At 45.8% G+C, this 19,722-nt stretch overlaps 1 protein-coding gene across 1 annotated transcript; it reads left to right on the plus strand.

Annotated features, from left to right (window-relative positions):
• The first annotated feature begins 179 nt into the window (after positions 1-179).
• Positions 180-15,760, plus strand: LOC143328755 (polyamine-transporting ATPase 13A3-like). The gene is made up of 32 exons (XM_076744056.1): positions 180-285; positions 2,226-2,295; positions 2,647-2,820; positions 3,147-3,326; positions 3,433-3,503; positions 3,668-3,751; positions 3,872-3,941; positions 4,036-4,170; positions 4,318-4,390; positions 4,601-4,732; positions 5,516-5,683; positions 5,803-5,960; positions 6,088-6,276; positions 6,772-6,833; positions 6,996-7,146; positions 7,426-7,548; positions 7,637-7,654; positions 8,184-8,334; positions 8,545-8,665; positions 9,169-9,293; positions 9,371-9,534; positions 10,182-10,313; positions 10,723-10,802; positions 10,922-10,964; positions 11,157-11,266; positions 11,349-11,445; positions 11,594-11,666; positions 11,784-11,961; positions 12,198-12,382; positions 12,637-12,725; positions 12,911-12,991; positions 13,923-15,760. Exons 2-32 carry the CDS (start codon positions 2,245-2,247, stop codon positions 14,103-14,105), a joined length of 3,651 nt encoding a protein of 1,216 aa, XP_076600171.1. The 5' UTR covers positions 180-285; positions 2,226-2,244; the 3' UTR covers positions 14,106-15,760.
• The last annotated feature ends 3,962 nt before the right edge of the window (positions 15,761-19,722 follow it).

Raw genomic sequence — 19,722 nt, forward strand, 5'->3', positions numbered from 1 at the left:
TGCAGCTTCACCGCTCCCTGCGCACGTCGCTGCAGCTCTCCGAGTTGCGGCAACATAAAGCAATTCAGCCCAAACACGGTGTCCTCTAATGACCTCACATCCTGTTTTCCCACTTCCTTGTGAATGGACCGGTTTGGGACGGTCCGGTCAGCGCGCAGCGTGGCTCTGTGCGGCGTGGAGGCGCAGCGGACGTCCGAGCAAACTTTCCATGCAGCGACTGTTCGGCGGTTCACTCACCTGACTATGCGACGTGTGATGTGCTGACAGAAAAGAGAGGGACGCTCGGTAAGTCGTCCGTTCACTCAAAGACTCATTGTCTCTGGACATAACGTGTGCTTATGTGCGCGGTGTTTACAGATGAGCTTCATCTGAGCTCAGCAGCAACCGACTCTGTGTCTGAAGCTGAAGACACGAACTGCGAGTGAAGGGCTTCAGTCAGTGTTTGGTGTGAAATGATCCAGGGCTGCAACAGTGTGGAAATCCTCTGTTTTCCCACTCGGAAAGCGCAAACTTTAGGTTGTGTTCTCACTACAGCAATAGCCTGGTTAATAATTCAGTGTTTAAACAAAGTATCGCCGTCTTGGACTTTGTTTTATTGCTTTATAACTATTTGGTTAATTGAGATTTGTTGGCACGCCAGTTCGTTGTTAATATGAAATCTCTACCCATCTAGTTCACGTGGAATAAACCCCTGATCTGAAGTCAGTGAAGGCACCTTTTACATCAGCCTCGACCTCAGTCTACGTGGATAGATTTGCACATCTGGAATCTGTAATTCCCCCCAATTCTTCGAAGCAAAATTTATATAGAAAGTTCTGTCAAGTTGCAACAGGGCCTGAAGAGAAAATCTGAATGCCTGCCACAAATCCAGATTGCATTGAAATCTGGGCTCTCCTTTGGCTCCTGGAGGATTTCAACATAGTTGTTGTGAGGCCAGTCCTGTAGCTTCAAGTTTTATGTTTGGCTTCTTTGTCTTGCTGGAAAAACAAATCTTATCCCCAGTCCTGGCTCACTGGCAGACTGCAGCAGGGGTTCAAGCAGGATTCCTCCTAAGTTTTGCTGCATTTATTCGACCGTGTCACCTCCTCAAGTCTTGCAGGACCAGCTGCACAGAGGCGTCCCCACGGCATGGTGCTGCCACCAGCGGCCTTCATGATGGGGATGGTGCTCACGGTCGTATGAGGGGTTACACAGTTTTTACAATGAAGGATGAAAGTGCAGCTTTTGTCTCATGAGCTCATAGACGCTCCCACGCTCAAAGTCTGTTGTAGATGTGGTGGGTGCTTAAGCAGTCAGTAAATTGTGTCTCACCTAATCTGGATCGATGTGTTTTCCCTTTGAAAGAAAGTTTTTTTTTTATGTGGATGAAGGATCAGTTCATGGTGTGATGTTAAAGTCAGGTCAGACTGTGAGTCAGGCATTACTGTACGTGAAACTGTTATTGAACATAAAACGTGTGCACGGTGCAAAGGTTTCTCTGTAACAGCCTATCCTGCATCGGATCAATGCTTAACACCACGACACTATCACACCAAACATCACATTGATTGCAACACATTGCACAACTGCATATCAATGAAGACACTGGTAGAGCAGACAGGTAAGTGTGAGGCTCAGATCGGACATGTGAACGCATCTTTTAATACTGTACGTTCAGAGGGATCACAGTTATTCCAAGGAGGTAAATTGGCCAGTGCTTTTTTGAAACGATGGAAAAAAAGAAACATCTGCAATCCAGCCTTAATGAAGCAGAACAGCAGGACTTCAGCCTCCGTGCCAGCTAATGTTCCAGGAAAACACGAGTCGTCAAGACTGACGAGGGAAGCCCTCGATGGAAGTCGCTGTTTTCTTAAGCGTGGCGCCAGAGGCTTTGAGCCCAGTGTCTTCTCATGTGGTTTCATGTGTTTCAGGTGGTGCGCTTCAGTCAGGTTCTTACTTGCAAGAGAAATCTTTCTATGTTTGATGCCATACAAACACACTCCACCTCTGCTGTTCGTCTCCTCTGACAAATAGCAACTTCTAGAGTTAGAAAACAAGTGAGTCACTGACTTTCTTTCCCCTTTTGTCCTGTTTTTGCTCCTGAAGTCATAAAAAGTGAATCCTTTCATGTCGTTGACTGAGACTGAAGTTGCAACATCTTTACTGACCAGACAGGGTCAGCCTCTATGATAAGAAGGCGTCTGTTGGAGATTTTGTAATGAAGTCATATCTCTTTGTCTTTGTAGTTGTTGCACTTCTGGCAGAATGAAGACAAAAGAGGTGACGATTATAAACCAGGGCCTCGAGGATGAGATGGTAAATATTACTGCCCATCTGCAAGCAATGTTCTCTGAGTAATTGTCTGTTCTGTTGAACAACGCGTCATCAAATGGTAACTTTTCACACTGTAAAGCTGGATGCAAACGCACAAATACATTGTCAGTTTTTGTCTTTGCATATGATCTGTTGACAAGAAAAATACAGAAAAGAAGAGATTTATTTTAAGCAGGCTGACAATTGTTCCGCTTCACACAGCCAGACAGGCTCCAAACATCGTCATTATTCAATTACAAACCCAGCGTATCACCAGCTGTCGTCAGTCACAAGCCACAGAGCGCTGTGTTCATCCCACCTTCAGTGTGTTAACGTGAGCGTCTGCCTGTGCAGGAGGTGTGGGGCTACCAGCCCTGTCTGTGGAAGATGATCCTGGTGGGTGTCGGCGCTGTGTGTTCCGGGGGCCTCCTGCTGCTGCTGCTCTACTGGCTGCCTGAGTGGGGCGTCAAGGGCACCTGCACACACACCTCGCTGAAGGGCGCACACACACTGCTGCTCAGGTCCACGGTAGGAAAACGGTAGACGACTTATTTTAGAGGATTTTTACTGAGTTTTTCTCTCAAGTACGTTGTTTTCATGCAAGGAAAACACCTGTTAGACACTGCAGATGCTTGTAAAAGCACTGGTAAATGTAGCGTAAAGTGTGTTTAACAGTAGGTGTGTGAATCCGTTTCTTCTTTCACAGAATTTGGAGTTCACTCTTGTGCTGCTGCTGTTCACAAATCATCCTGACACCTGTTATATTCTTTGGCACACATTCTGCATTACACTACAGATGATAAATTCAGTCTCTCGGCCAAGGAAAAACGTAATTCTCCACATTGTTATCACAGGATGAGTTCAAGCAGTGGTTTCGAGCCAAAGTACACGTGGTGTTGGCTCCAGGGAGGAAACCCTTCGACAGCCTGGATCTGCCGCCCACAGCTCAGCTGCCGAATGGAGACGGAGAGCTCGGCATCGGCGCTGCGCATGAGAAACAGTGTGGGAAATTTGCCCACAGAGAGCCTGTTCAGGTACCTCAAACTGAAATAATTCCAGATTCATGTTCTAAAGACATGCATTTGCTGTTGCACGGCAGATTTCTGACCACCTCCTCCACCTCTGCTTCTCCCCACTTAGATCCGCTACTTCACCCACCACAGCACTACATACTACTGGAATGACCTGATGCAGACCTTTGAATTTTATAAGTAAGGGTCCCACCGAAAGGCAACGCTATTAACAGTCTTGTGTCAGATTTCTTTGCTAAATCAACAACATTTCCGTAATCGAGTAGCTGCTACAACATTCATCATTCACTGTGTCTCTGGCTCTGCACGACTACAGTAGAAATTAATGTGTGTGACTTTTCTAGAGGCTTGGAGGATGTGAAGGCAAGCTGTGCAAGCATCCACTCTGACCACAGCGCTGGCCTGTCTAAAACACTGCAGGAGTACAGGTGCGCGCGCACACACACACACACACACACACGCACACGCACTTCATGTATCTTCACTGGAAGCTTGGCCTCCTCACAGGCATGTGATCGTGTTAACGTGTTAAAGTCTTTTTTTGGCAGGGCGCTGTTTTTCGGGGAGAATGAGATTGATGTACAGGTGCCCTCTCTGTTCATGCTCCTCATAACGGAAGTGAGTTCGAGCTCTTTGTGTAATATCACGTCTGACACCTCCTCTTTTGGCAAATACCAACAATATTAATATCATCTTTCTCTTCCTCTGTCAGGTCTTGAATCCTTTCTACGTCTTCCAGCTCTGCAGCATTATTCTCTGGTGTGCTGACGACTACTACTATTATGCTACAGCCATAATTATCATGTCTGCCATATCAATAGCTACCTCACTGTATACCATTAAAAAGGTGAGACACAAAAAACTCACAGTAAAAGCAGTTTTGAGGGAAAGGCCCTAAATAATGTCCTGTAATAATATTTCTAGAAAAATCACCAATTTGTCCATTTGTGGAGTTTTTCCCCCACTCTTTGATAAAGTGTCTCTCTGATTCCAGCAATATGTGATGCTGCATGACATGGTGGCAGCACACAGCGTGCTCCGTGTCTCCGTGTGCAGAGGAGGAAAAGGCAAGTTCCACTTTGTGAAGATAAAGCAGAGCTACAGACAACATTAGCATTAACACCGTGTGAGCAGAGTTAATGTGTGTTAGTGCTGTGAATATCTGTATTATTCTGTAATCCATGAGTTATTGATCTGTGATCCTCATCCTCGCCTGCAGACAGACAGTTTACGCGTGATATCATTTTCACTCTTCTCTTTCTCAATGCTGTTCCTAGATATTGAACAGGCCATGTCGACAGAGCTTGTGCCCGGTGATGTCATCGTTATTCCAGCCAATGGGATGATCATGCCTTGTGATGCTGTGCTCATCCATGGAACCTGCATCGTTAACGAGAGCATGCTGACAGGTCCTATTTCTATATAGCTCCTCACATATAGCTCCTTGCTGCTGCCTGTGTGGGCATGTAGTATACAAGCTCAGTCAGTCCATCTGCAGCCCCCTTTTGGCTCACACACTGCGACCCTGTATACTCGACATTTCTATATTACTGAATTGTTTTCAGAATGCTGACAGCGTTATGGTTTCCTGCATTATGTTCAGAGACAGTGTGTCTTTGAGTGAATCGAATACATCTAAAGAGCATGCTGGAGTCACAAGGAGGTGGTCGGGGTGGACGGTGGACATACAAAGTGCAAGACTATAGTGATACTGATACTGATCTTTCCCTAATTAAGTGCTGACAGTGTCTAAACATAACCATAAAAAAGTTGAGTAATGCTGTGAGCGGCTCGATTGCCTGTTGTGATGGAAAACAAATGAAGTATGTTGCCAGGGAACTTACGTGTAGTATCAACCTACCGGCTCTGTTAACTCACAGCATTTCTCCATTATGTCAATACAAAATGTAATTTGGTTGTATATGGTGCCAAGAGTGTCATTTCTTTCACACAGCGTTAAACCATAGCTGAGAACAAAAAGAGCATTTTGCAGTCTAAAAAGCAGAGTTATGGTAGGTGAATTCATTTCAAGGCTTTAATGTAAATATTTATATCCACAGCAACTTATTTGTTCTGCTATGTTCTGCAATGGTTTGGTTTCCTAATTCTTTTCATTAGACTTCTGCAGCTCTTGTCCTGTTCTGAGTTGCGTGTCTTTGATGCATGTCTGTTAATGCTGCCTCCACCTACAGGAGAGAGCGTGCCAGTTACCAAGACCAGTCTGCCCAGTTCAGGCGAGGAGGCAGCCGTGAGCTACGACATGGAGGAACACAAGAGATACACCCTGTTCTGTGGTACCAACGTTATCCAGACCCGCTTCTACACTGGTGAGCTGGTGAAGGCCGTTGTGGTCCGAACAGGTGAGATGAAAAAAACAGAGCAGGGACAACAGCTTGCTGTTCGTATGGACTGATCAGCCTCAGGGGTTGTAAATACATATTCAGCTCCTACAAATATCATTTCCTCTGTGTTCCCACAGGCTTCAGTACAGAGAAAGGCCAACTGGTGCGCTCCATCCTCTACCCTAAACCCACAGACTTCAAGCTGTACCGCGACGCTTACCTGTTCTTGTTGTGTCTGGTGGGGGTGGCAGGGATCGGCTTCATCTACACCATCATCCTCAGTATCATAAACAAGGTATCACAGCTCTCACAGAGGAGAAGTAACCTTTTCCTCAGAGAAAGCTCAGATTCTGCTGGCGATGCGGTGGTTGTTCCTATCATCCTGTAGAAATCCTTCTGTTTTCCTCCTTGATCTCATCCAGGTTCCGGCAAAAAGCATCATCGTCGAGTCCCTGGACATCATCACCATCACCGTGCCCCCGGCCTTGCCGGCGGCCATGACAGCTGGTATCGTGTTCGCGCAGCGGCGTCTGAAGCAAGTCGGCATCTTTTGTATCAGTCCTCAGAGGATCAACATTTGTGGTCAGCTTAACCTGGTTTGCTTTGACAAGGTAGTCTGAACACAGCTGCCAGCTGTGTGATTTTTCGTTTTTTGTTTGGCATTCAGGAAAAGCTCTTTTAAAAGGTGGAATTTCAGACTCTGCTTTCATTCCTGCGAGGCTCATTTTCATCTTCTCGATCACGTGATTAACTGAGAAAACAAACAGAAGAATCGATACTGAAAACAATCGTTTGTTGCAGCAAATCAAAGTTTGGTTTGTGATTGTACAGATGGTCCAAACCAGTTTCATACCTGCCTGAAAGAGTCTTTTAGCTTTTCTTTGCATGGTGGACACACAGTGGTGGATTCCTGTGGACACATGTTGAAGCTCACAGTTGTCTGAATTCATGTCGTATTTCCATACCTCTCAGAAAGTGTGTGTGCAGAACAGAACTACATTTCTGTATTTCTGAGAGTCGTTGGGTGTTAAATTGATTTCGTGCTCTCAGGCGTACCTGAGCTGATACCTTTATGTGCGTTGTTACCTGTTTGTTTTTCCCCTCAGACTGGCACTCTGACTGAGGATGGTTTGGACCTGTGGGGTATTCAGAGAGCTGATGATGGCAGGTAACAGAGGCTCTTGGATTTGGGTCTTTTGCACACACATCTGTATCAGCTTCCTGAGAGTAACCATAACACAGATAAGAATTACATGTCCAGACGGGTGTGACCGTAGCATATATTGTATTTATGTGTTGTAGTTTCTGAGATCCTCCCTCTCTATTCCAGCTTTTCTCCTCCAGATTCTGATGTAGCTAAAGAAAGTCTGGTGAACTCTGCATTTGTGGCCTGCATGGCCACCTGCCACTCACTGACCAAGATCGAGGGCGAGCTCTCCGGAGACCCTTTAGACCTCAAGATGTTCAGCGCTACGGGCTGGGTAAGCAGAGATTCAATGTTTACACCAGCGTGCTCAGTCATCTGCACTGCAACGAGCACAGACATCAGCCTGTTCATGAATTATGCAGCACCATGCTTGTCGCCTTGGCAGAGCCAGTTCTTCTTGGCTAAAATGTTTCAAGTCTGGTCCCATGGATACTCCAGCATGAACAGCAGAAAATGCCTCCTCCTGTCAAGCAGGGACTGAGAGTGTCACACCGGGTTTAGTGTAATAGTGTCTCCAAGATCAACTCCTGATATTATATGATGTCATTTTTAGATCCTGGAGGAGCCCACGGAGGAAGAGACTGCTCTCCACAATCCCATAATGCCCACAGTTGTGCACCCTCCGAAGCACACCGTCCCTGAGGCCAATCAGAACAACCCACTGACTCAGAACATGGTTCGTCTCATTATTGTATGAGCACTGTATGAAATATCTTCCTATGTGATTTCACAATTCTAATATCGTTCATTCCCTTTATTTCCAGGAGCTGTCTGAATTATCAGTAAGTTGTTCTTTTTTCATGAAAAGTTAGCATTTTAATTAGTACTTAGTACTTTAGTCAGCAAGCAACTAGTTAGACAATTTTGGAAATAGCCTTGTTTATCTTCTTGCCAGGAGTTAGAGGAGAAGGTTGATACAACTCTCATATCTGTACGTTAAATAAAAAGCTACTGTCAACTGCCAGTTAGCTTAGCTTAGCTTAGCATGAAGAGTGGAAACAGGAAACAGCCTGGCTCTGTCCAAATGTAACAAAATGTGTCTTACAGCATCTCTAAGTTTCACAATTAATCTGCACTGAAGTGTAAAAACATCAGATTGTGGTTTTATGGAGCGTTATATGCTGGACTGTTTCCTGGTTGTGAGCACTGACTTCCTGGAGCTGGTAGGCAGATTTTGTTACTGTTTGATCAACAGATCCAGGCTTGGCAATAAACCAAATAAGCCTTTTGCCAAAATATCAAACTGACCGTGAAGTAAAAACTGATTGGAGGGTTTGAACATGTATTCATCGTCTGCCTTTTGCTCCTCAGTCCAGTGAGATTGGTATTGTGCGTCAGTTCCCCTTCTCCTCGGCCCTGCAGAGGATGAGTGTGGTGGTCCGGAGGCTGGGGGAGAGACACATGGACGCTTACTTGAAAGGAGCACCGGAGGTCGTGGCCAGCCTCTGCAAGCAGCACACAGGTCTGACACGTCTGTATGTTAAAGGTTTGGCTGGATATTCCCTCCATTCATCCAGCATCTCCAAAGACACACAAAATAATTGACAGGGAAATAAAAAAAAACCTCTCAGTTTCTTTGGGTACGGCCTCTTTGTCACATCCCTGCGTGTCAAACAAATACAGCAATTGTGTAAAAAAGGCCCGGCTGACATGACTTTGTCCTCCTCTTCAGTCCCACAGAGTTTCACAGAGACTCTGGAGACGTACACCAGGCAGGGCTTCAGGGTTATTGCCCTGGCACATCGACAGCTGGAGTCCAAACTGTCCTGGCACAAAGTCCAGGGCCTCAGCAGGTAATTACTCCACAAATAACACTGACCGCAGCACTCGTAGCTGTTGACAGATGCATTACAGAGACATCCCAGCCTGTAGCTTGTACTTGCATTGATGTCAGGAGGACACAGCTCCTCTGATAACTGGACAAACATAGACCAAACGACATAAATGTCCAAATATTTACATTGCTGCTGCGCCAGAGAAGATAATGTTCCAGTCATCTGAAACATGAGAAAACTCACAACAACTTGCGGGCAATCCACCACAGAAGAAGAAGCATTAATGACATCAGTTTTCCCTCCAACAGAAGCCTCAACTTATGATGTAACTCAGCCAGAAGATCTGGTGATATTTGTGTCAAAGGGTATAACTGTAATCAGGGAGTGGCCCTGATATTTATGATCTGTTTGATTGTTTGATGTCATGTTAACCATCGTTCTGACAAATGAAGGAAACGTAAATGCTGGTGATTGCCAGTGTGCAGTCACCGCTGGTGAAATGTGTGTTTTGTGGCTTTTAGGGACCTGATAGAAACCAACATGGAGTTCCTTGGTTTGATCATCATGCAGAACAAAATCAAAGAGGAGACTGCCGGGGTTTTACTTCAGTTACGACAAGCCAACATCCGCACTTTGATGGTCACAGGTAAATCAGTTCATCGCTCGTTCTCCTGCTGTGTCATGATCGCGCTCATGCCTGACATCGTATGAATCCTCTGTCAGGCGACAACATGTTGACGGCGATATCGGTGGCTCGAGACTGCGGGATGGTCTGTGCACACGAGAGGATCATTATAGTTGATGCTGTGCCTCCGAAGGATCTCCACCCTGCTAGCATCACATGGCATTACACTGAAAACATGGCTCAGACGATCAGAGACAGTCAGGTGAGACACAAAGCATCAGAGCCAGGAAGGAAGAAATCAATGAAGGCTTTTTGCATGTCTGTTCATTCTGTTTAAACCTGTTATTTCTGCACAGTTGCACAGAAAGATTCAGCTACAACGATATTGTTTGTATTATACTTTCTGTAGAATAAGCTGCTGTGTAAGATTGTTTCCAGCTGGTGTGGTCCAGTTTCCAATACCTTCACAGTCTTGTAATGTACAAAAGTCAGAATTTATTCAAAAAAGATCTTTTAAATATTCAAGTATTCTGCTTCAGGCCTTTAGCCTTTAAAAAACAGTATTTTCGCCGCAGCCTGCAGCCCACAAAGGGAGCCACGCGTCTGTATTAAGGGCAGTCTGGCAGCAGGCTAACAGCAAATCACTTAAGTTGTTACGAAAAGATCATGTATCAGCTTTCGCTTGGCTCTCCATCAAGACATCACCATTTTCATACTAACAGCGACTGATGACTCAGTCATTGTTGCAGAGTTTGTTACTCACATTTCTTCAGTCACTACACGTATCAGTTAGATAAGAGCACAGGGCGACAAAAAAAAGACCAAAAGGTGACATTGGTCAGGAAAGATGATACAGCCTGGAGGTTTTCCAGTGTTCTAGTGACGACTGACTCATCCTCTGTCCGACAGACGGTGGAGATAAACCTGGAGGAGGAGACATATGACAAGCCAGTTACTCAGCAGGAACAGAGCTATCACTTTGCTGTGAATGGCAGAGCCTTTGCTGTTATCACTGAGCACTTCCCTCAGCTCGTCCAAAAGGTACAGGCCTATCTCGATCTGTTCTGAACATTTACATATTCAGATCAGTATATGGTTTAGATAGCTTTAAAGTGTGTGAATGAGCGTCGCTTTGGATAAAAGCGTCTGCCAAATGACAAAATGTAATTGTGATTGTAATTGAAATCTCTTATCGATAAATAAGTTGAGGTTGGTTTCTGTCTTACTACACTGCTGTCATGAGTTTAGACAGTGGTGGAGGAAGTACTCAGGTAGTCAGATACTCCTGCATTGATAATGATACTTAAGTAACATTGAAATGTACTGGAGTAGAAGTAGAAAGTGGCATGAAAACAAAATATTCAAGCGCTTCAGATTTGTAATTAGGCTCAGTGCTTGAGTGAAATGTTCTTTGGATGTTTCTCTGCCTCTCCACATGGGGGCGCTGCAGCTCGTGCTGAGAGGCACCGTGTTTGCCCGCATGGCTCCAGACCAGAAGACTCAGCTGGTGGAGATCCTGCAGAGCATGGAGTGAGTCTCTCGTCTGTCTGTGGCTTCAGTTTGATCTGCTGATGGTTTCCATCTGTTGGAGATCATGAGATTTTATAGATTTAAATGTACAACTTCCACTCTCTTTGTTTACCCCCCAGCTACACTGTTGGCATGTGTGGTGATGGCGCAAATGACTGTGGAGTAAGTGAGTTCTATGACTTCATTATACTTAATGTATTAGATGTAAAACCCTGTTCTTTGAAGTAACGAGCATCTAAATGTAGAGGAGTCAAAGTCACTCAGCGAACATTAAAACAATAAAAGCTCCACCTCCTCTGGATGACAATGGATTGCAAAGTGATCTCCACTCGTGGCGTTTTCTCTCTGTCTCAGGCTTTGAAGAGAGCTCACAGTGGGATCTCTCTGTCTGAGCTGGAGGCCTCTGTTGCTTCACCCTTCACCTCCTCCACCCCAAACATCTGCTGTGTCCCCAACCTCATCAGGTAGCAGCTCACTCGCTCAGGAACATCAGAACAGAGACGTTTACATTTCAGAAATTTAACCAAAGCATCTTTCCTTCCAAAGGGAGGGCCGAGCCGCCCTCATCACATCATTCTGCGTCTTCAAGTTCATGGCTCTGTACAGCATCATCCAGTACCTCACTGTCACACTGCTCTACTCGGTAAACGCGCCGCCGCTCCTCATTCTTCCACGCTTACTTATCTGGAACATTGCAATGCTCCACATTTTGTTAGAACACCTTTAACAACCCATTGACAGTTCATGTTTCCTCTTTGATCTGAATATGATGTTTCTTCTGATGTTTGTAGATTCTCAGCAACTTGGGAGACTTCCAGTTCCTCTTCATCGACTTGATCATCATCCTCATCATTGCCTTCACGAGTGAGTGGCATGAAGAGAGAGAGAGGGAGAGAGAGACACGAAAGCAATCTGATTTAATGTCTTTATGTCGCTCACATGCTGTAACTCAAGCCACTCACTGATCGTTTCTGTCTTCAGTGAGTCTTAACCCGGCGTGGAAGGAGCTGGTGTTGCGTCGCCCACCGTCCAGCCTGATCTCCGGCCCGCTGCTTTGCTCAGTTCTGACCCAGATCCTCACCTGCCTGGCCTTTCAGGTCCTGGCTTTCCTCTTAGTCCAACAGCAGAGCTGGTACGAGAAGTGGACGCCTCAGTCAGAGTGAGTAACGTGTCTGAAACAAGCACCTGCCGGATGAATCAGTGAATCACTGATCGGCAAATGTATGTAAATGCTATTTTACGCAGTCTTTCATCTTGTCCTGCTCTCTGTGTGCTGCCTACGTCTCCAGATTTTAAAAATGTAAATTCAGTCACATCATCAGGCTTTGTGTCTGACATGTCTGCTCTCTGATTTGTGCTAATGCTCTGCCTCTCCTCTCCTGTCGTCCCCTTCAGCGCCTGTAACGTTTCCAGCTCCAGTCTCTCTCCCAGCCCGAACGCAACAACAGCCCCTCAGGACCACAAAAACATCAAGAACTACGAGAACACCACCCTCTTCTACATCTCCTCCTTCCAGTATTTGGTTGTGGCCATCATTTTCTCCAAAGGGAAGCCCTTCAGACAGCCAAGCTACAAGAACTGTAAGAAGTCAGCATGATCTGTTAGGAGAGAGATGACTGTCAGCACAGATTGAGCTTAAATTTTCTGGGCACGTTCATTCATTTTCCTACGAGCATCCTTTCCTTTTCTAATTTTTTTCATCACTTCAGTATGAGTTTAATATACAATTGTGGACAATTACAGTCTCTGCAGGCACTAATCCCTTCCCGTACATACAGTGTGAGTAATGGAAGTAACCTGGTGTCACTGAATTGCTGTATTTTTCTCTCACGAGGGCCGTTCATGCTGTCCTGCGTTGGTCTGTATACTTTTCTCCTCGTCATCATGCTGCATCCTGTTCCTGCCATCGACAGATTCTTGGAGGTAAACTCAGGACTCAGGACGTTCAGGACGGTTTATAAGATATAATTCATGTTCAGTCTTAAGATTTGAAAATCGAAACAGAAGATGGGCTGCATTTGACAGAAGAGCAAAGGTGTAGGAACAGTTTGTGTGTGTGTGTGTGGTGTTACATTCAGTGCTCTTCCTGCTACTCTGCCTCCACTCAGATCGTGTGTGTCCCCCACGACTGGCGCGTCACACTGGTCATCATCGTCATAGGGAATGCAGCTGTGTCTCTCCTGCTGGAGGTACGCTTCAGAGACGTCACGCCCTGCACGCTCTCATCACCCATCTCCCCTTTTTCATTAGAAAACTGGGATTTGCATGCATTGATTGTTTTTTCCTGCTGACTCAGTGCTCAGTAGTGCACCTCTGCCTGATCATTGAAGTCTATGAATCATTATTTCTATGTGAGTTGTTTCCCTGTGTGTTTCTGTGGCTGTAATCCAATCGTCATGATCAGCTGATTCTCAAGTTCCCACTGAAATCTCCCGTAGATTTTGATCGTTGACATCATCTTGTGGAAGCTAATTTTCAGAGGCAATCAGGGGGTAAATCGCCCCAAAGAGTCCCCCTCTGCTGACACACCTCAGGTTGGAAGCTTTTGACTACACTCTTATGTTTTTGTCTGTTCTCACTCTCTAGAAAGATTTCTGCACATTCCTACTGTGACTCTCGCTTCATGTTTTCCTCGTATGACCTGTGACACGTTGTGGCAAATGTATCAGTAATCAAGAGACTAAATCTAATAGGATCTTTTATTCTGCTACGTTTTGTTGTGGTGTTCCTCTTCAGAATTCATTTCACCAGTTCTGGATCATTTCATAAATCTATCAGGCTACAACTCTTGACCAGTTACTGCAACTTAACAAAAAAATAAACAAGTTAACTGAGGAAAGCTTTTAATCTTAATGCAGTAAGCAGTGTAATATTATTGCTTTTGAACAACCGCATCATTGGAGCTTCAGATTTTGTCCTCTTGACTTAAAATTGCCAACCAACCCCAATATTTCCTTCCAATTAAAAGAAAAGTCTAAATTCATCAGGTGTTTCAATTACAAAACTACGACTTTGAAGAGGCTTCCTCGTGCATTCAGCAGAGATGATGCAACAACATCCACATTACTGGCTCGCTAATTATTTCTTTCTTTCTAATGTTCATGCTTTACGTGTCCCCAGATGGCCAATGAACGCTGGGGCTCGTCCTTCCTCTCCTGGCTGTTCTGTCGGAGAAACAAACCACCAAGGGTGCGCTACATGCACCTGGCCCTGGAGCTGCAGGACGATGCCGACTGGCCCCCCAGGCCCTCCACTGTCACCTACGCCAGCGATCCACAGTCGTACATCCCTGTTCCCCTCTAGCACCAACAGGCTAACTGCTGCGCTGACTAAACCTAAGACCCCCGACAAGCCTTAATGCTGACTTAGCCTGGGCTCAGCTCAGACCTGCTGGATGCCAGCGACCAATCCAGAAGCCTCATAAAGCCGAGGCCTCCGACTGCAACGACACTGTGAGCTGCTCATACATGAAGCTCTCTTCTATTTTGATTCACTTCTTCCAAACAGACAAACACGCTGGACTTGGATTGTCATGTCACAAAGCTGAAACTCGAGCCACAGACCTCTGTTAAAGGGATAAGCTAATAATAGTATAATACACTTATTCGCGCTATTGCAGAGAGTTAGATAAGAGGATTGATACTACTTTCCTATCTGTACGGTAAATATGAAGGTAGTGACAGCTGTTGGCTTACTTAGCTTAGCACAAAGACTGGCTCTACTCAAAGGGAAAAATCCTCTAAAGCTCAGTAGTTAACACATTTAATCTGATTTGGTTTAATCCGCAGTGTAAAAATGACACATAGTGGTTTTGCCTGGCAGCCTCACATGACAACCAGACTACATGCTAACTGTTTCCAGTCTTTATGCTAAGCTAAGATAGCTAACTGACTCCAACCCTCAGCAGGAATGCGAACAAGTGTATTTCCCAAAATGTGAACCCGTTCCTTTCAGATGACTGGATGTCTTGTTAACTACATGGTACTCTGCTGCCTCTGGCATACACAATGCAACTCCATCACTGGACACTGAGAATGTTCTCTTGGTTGTTTTTATTATCTGATCCAGTATCCAGATACATCATACAGACACAGTATAGTCAGGTCTGAGCCTGAACACACTGGATGAATCTTCTGCTTAACTGTGAGTAAATACAGTCTATTAAGGTTAGAAAGTTGTGAGACATTATTGGGTCGTATGGATTGACAGAAACATGAGAGACTGTTGTATTTCCAAGACAGGAAACTTTCCACTGCTGCATTTCTGTCGCTTTGTTCAAATTCTTCCCGTGGAAGAGAGAAGCAGAAGTTTCTGTGTCCGTTTTTGAAATTTTAGTGTGTGTGTGTGTGTGTGTGTGTGTGTGTGTGTGTGTGTGTGTGTGTGTGTGTGAGAGAGAGAGAGAGCGAGCAAGAGAATGTGTTAGTTAACCAGAGAATCCAACCATTTCTGTGTCCCTTTAATGCATCATGAAATCTTCATGCTCTTTTTCTGAAAACGTGACTTTCTTGCTGGAATTAAATGTTTGAAAGGAAAAAAATAATTACACCACTTAACATCACTAAGGTACTGTACACGACTGATAGCTGATAATGTGTTAATTAATTAACGGAAGTAATTAATCAAAAGGAATCAACGAGACACTTGCTGCTGTGCCGGTTTTATAATCATTGATTTTAATGTTTGATTTTTATGTGATATTTTGATGGAACTGCTCGTGGTTGTTATATACATATTTTTCTAGTCAAGGTTAAAAATGAAATAAATGTGAAAAATCTGAGGATTAGCCATCTCCCCTATATTAAAAAAAATACAAAGGGAACATGGTTGTGAAAATTGTAATACAGTATTTGTACTTATTTTCTTACTTCTACAACGTGACAAAAGTGTTTCGGTGTATGTCAGCAAATATCCCCGTGTTTGCTCTGCAGAACTCCCATTACATTCCCCAATAAATCTGTATATTAAGCCACTCTTGCGTGCTTCGTGGGGGGCTGACCCTGGTCACACTTTTTCAGCCAAGACTTACTGATCAATTATGGGCTTTCCCAGCCTCCTCGCTGCCTGGCATATGGGCGCTTAAAGGCGCGAGAGTGGAGGAGAAAGAGGGGTATCATTTCATGTGGAGATCAGGGCCTATAGGCAGTGAATGGGTGGATTTAGGGGGGACTGTGAATGAGGGAAGGGGGTCCTCGCTTGTACCAAAAAGAAAAGAATCTCCCACAGATCAGGGAAGAGCCTTTTTGGGAATATTCATGATGAGGATGAGGAGGCATCATGAATTCATGTGTGTCTCCCTGACTTGCACGGATCATCTTTTCGGTAAACACTGGTGTGTACAGAGCCGGGATGTCTTGCTTTCGATGGGTGTTTGCGATGTAGTTTCGTGGATAGTGTTGCCTCTCCACAAAGCAATATGGGTTTTTGTGTACCCTCTGCTGTATTCCTTTTGTATCGGTGGAGCAACAGATGGGGAGTGGTGGAAAGACATAAAGAAGCTAAAACACACAGCCTTTCTTCCTCACAGCTAGCTACTCCCTCAAAAAGGTTTTCTCAAGCTTGCGCTCAGACGTGTGCTATTTCAAACATTTTGGACTTCATCTCCTTTCTCTTTTACCCATACGTTTTTTGTCTGTGTTGTGTACTTTCAAGATTTGGGTCTATGCACACAGTCTTTGTTTACTGTTTCTTTACTCACAACGGTCCCCACAGGGAGATCAGGCCTGCTTAGAATAAATTGCAGAGCAACGGCCACAGTAACACACTGTCCGCACCGAAAGTTGTCATTTCAGGTGCCTTCTCAGCGCGTCTGGAAACACTCGACGCACATTCTTCCACTGATTCTCGTCCACAAGCAGACGCCAATCTGCTGTGACTTCTCTGAAGGTTGTTGGATGCTCATAAGGCCTTTGTCTTGATTAATAGTCAGGACACAAGGCCAACCTGATGTTCACTTACGGTTGGCCTCATTTTACAGATGACACAAAGGCACCCACGTCTGGTAAAAGGTCCGTGACCCACCAGACGGTCACAAAGCCCTGCTCCTCCCTCCCGTCCCCTAAGCATGGGCTCCTTCCCCGGGCCTTCATGGCGTCCCTGTCCCCCTTCCTTTATCAGACCTTCCAGGCCTGAATGGGCTCTGTGGTTGGTCAATAAATTCAGTGATTCAGGGGGTGGACAGTTGCAGCCGTGTTAACGTTTGTTCACAGGCTTGTCGGAGGGACGGGCCCCGCCCTGCGGCTCTTTGTCTCCCGTGGTCCCTCAACAGGTTAGAAGTCAATGGAGGGCCTTGTGCGGAGGTGGCAGGGGCATGGATGGAGCCGCCTCTCACATGGCGTTCACACAGGGGGAGGACCGGCCCGGATCACTGTGACACTTGTTAGTGTGGGGCCGCACAACATCGCCTCTCTCGCCCTGCGCGATATTCAGCGCTTTAAACAAACTAATGGTCGAGGCTGCAGGCTTCGTGTCGGGGTAAGGTGATCTGCACTCAGAGGCCTGGAGTGACCGTGCTGAAAAGAAGTGCACAAGTGTATCATACCATCTCAGTTTACAGATCAGACTCACAATAAAATGAGGTCAGGCCTTCATTTGGTCCACAATCTACAGTGATGGTGAATCTGGTCTTTAAATGTATACTAGAATAGCATTAATGCACTAATGTGGCCCCTGAAGGTGCCGCACTGTTGCTGAGTTGTAGCCGGTTTCTCAGCCTGAGCTGGGCCAAAGCATGGGAACAGCCAAACCGGGAGAAAAGAGACACAGAGAGCCATAGATAGAGCGACACACAAACAGAGGAGGGCTTTAGGAGACAGAAAGCAGCGGACAGAAAAAGACGCACAGAGGCTGAAGAGGGACTTAGAGCCATGACTGAAGCCTAACTGTCATGAGAAGATGAGAGTTGCCATGGCCACCCAGGAGCCACCCAGCAAGCATGTGAGCAGGGGAGGCTCGGGGGCCAGGGGCCTGGGCCCGGGCTGGTGGATCACATGCACTAACCAGGGATTATGTGCATAAGTGATGAGCACTAAGCCGGCAGGTGAAGAAGGGAGGCCCTGGGACAAGGAGCGCACCATCCCTCAGGACAGCTCCCCCTGTAAAGACCAGGGACTTTTTCCCAAGTGAGGCTGATCTCCCGTGTGAAGGGGACTCAGCCAGAGGTCCTCGAGTGCTGAAAGGCCATCCCCCAGGCTGCTTTCACAGCGTAAGTGGCCAAAACGCCGGTCTTGTGAGTCATCTTGAGTAGCAAGAATGGGCCATCTTCACATTCATAAATCCCAATGCAAACACACTCATGGATATGGACTAAGCATGGATAAGGATAAGTACCACATGGCAGCGCATCAGCGGGGATCTTGTTGAAGCCTTTTGGCTTGGCGGTGATATAAAAGAACCAATTCTAGCATCTTTAACCCATCAGAAAGGAAAAAAAAAGATGGAGTTTAAGCACCAGCTAAGTTAACTCTACGGTATATTTCTGGACGAGAGGCGCATCTTATAACCAGGATCAACAGGTTCAGAGGTTGTTGTGCTGCAGGGAATCAACGCTCATAATATCCATGGCTTTATAGGAATGTGTTTGAACCTTGATGGCACAAAGAAATCACATTCCCATGGTCCACAGAGAGAAAACACACGGTTAACCAACCTCCCCCCCAACACCTTTTCAAGACGATAGTATCCCTGAACATATTAACATGTAAATACACTTAGATACTTTGACAATGCACTGAAATGCATATAATCTACATGCTAACTAGTCCTTTAAAGAGTTTCCACTGCTGAATGTGGTTTGGGAACACTTTCATGTCTGGGTTTTAAAAATTAAATGTGAGGCCTCTCTTAGAATCTCTAAAAGCGTTTTTCAATTTGATGAGGGATAAGGCGATGACTGGGTTCCCTTTTCAAAGGGGGAGACCCAGAGTTCAATAAGACTTCAGTCTCATTGCCTTTGCCTCCAAGTTGAAGATCTAAATGCTGGCTTTTTTTTTTTAAGAAAGAAACCACCACGTTAGGTGACAGATGGCAGGTTGTTATGCTGAAATACCAGTTGCTATGGTCCCCTTTTCCTCCGCAGCTTCACTTGCCACAGCTAAGCATCCTCTCTGCTGGTGTACTGACTTGGAATAAGCTGACTTGAAACTGCTCAGGTTGTTGTTGACAAACATGAGCCTGGATGAGTCTGCTAATCTCCCGCTCCTTTATCCGCCCTTTATTGCCGTATAAACAGGGCTGAATACACCAGAAAAACTAAACCTCTGTTTTCAGCCTTCTCTTATCTCACGCAGGGTTTAATCTAATGCCCTCTACCCTTTTTACATCTCTGCCTCCGCTAAACTCGACCATATTTTTGATTCAGCCAGTCACCATGACAACCAGTTATTTCCCATCCTTCAGACCCCCCCCCCCGCCTTGCCAGCTCCTCTTCTCCATTGATACCGCTACCTCCCCCTACCCCTTCTTTTTTTTGTCCAAATAAAACAAAGCGCAGAGTGAATGCGCTCTGAGGTAGGTAAATGTATTCAGTGACATCAGCCAGGACGAGTCTATTCTGCCGGATTCCTGTACCACTTGTTTCCAGCCTTGTCTGGGGGCCGGACACTCTGTTGGGCCCATTGTCCCACATGTATTCCACACAGGCCCGCAATTAATGGAGGCCTTGTCTAAGGCTTCTGGAGCAGAAACTGCTGTTGGGGAGGGGGACAAAAGGCGGGCAGAACCAGGGGCTGGGAGTTGCTATGGGAGGGCCCCCCTTGCCTCTTTAAGGGGGAATTCAAAGGGAGAAGGAGGGATGGAGAGAGCAAGCGGAGCGCTGGATGGGATGTTTAAGTGATCCCCTCTGTCTGCGCCCTCCCCTCCTGGCCTGAGATGTTTTCATGCCAGCAGTTGAAAGGGAACCTTCGCAGTATTTGATGATCGTTGA

The sequence above is a fragment of the Chaetodon auriga genome, chromosome 12 (genome assembly GCF_051107435.1).
Source record: "Chaetodon auriga isolate fChaAug3 chromosome 12, fChaAug3.hap1, whole genome shotgun sequence".
Lineage (NCBI taxonomy): Eukaryota > Metazoa > Chordata > Actinopteri > Chaetodontiformes > Chaetodontidae > Chaetodon > Chaetodon auriga.

Coding starts and splice junctions, on each gene's coding strand:
- LOC143328755 (XM_076744056.1), top strand. CDS start 2,245: ATGAAGACAAAAGAGGTGACGATTATAAACCAGGGCCTCGAGGATGAG. Junction 3,942..4,035: donor TCATGCTCCTCATAACGGAA/GTGAGTTCGAGC, acceptor TTCCTCTGTCAG/GTCTTGAATCCTTTCTACGT. Junction 10,965..11,156: donor ATGGCGCAAATGACTGTGGA/GTAAGTGAGTTC, acceptor TCTCTGTCTCAG/GCTTTGAAGAGAGCTCACAG.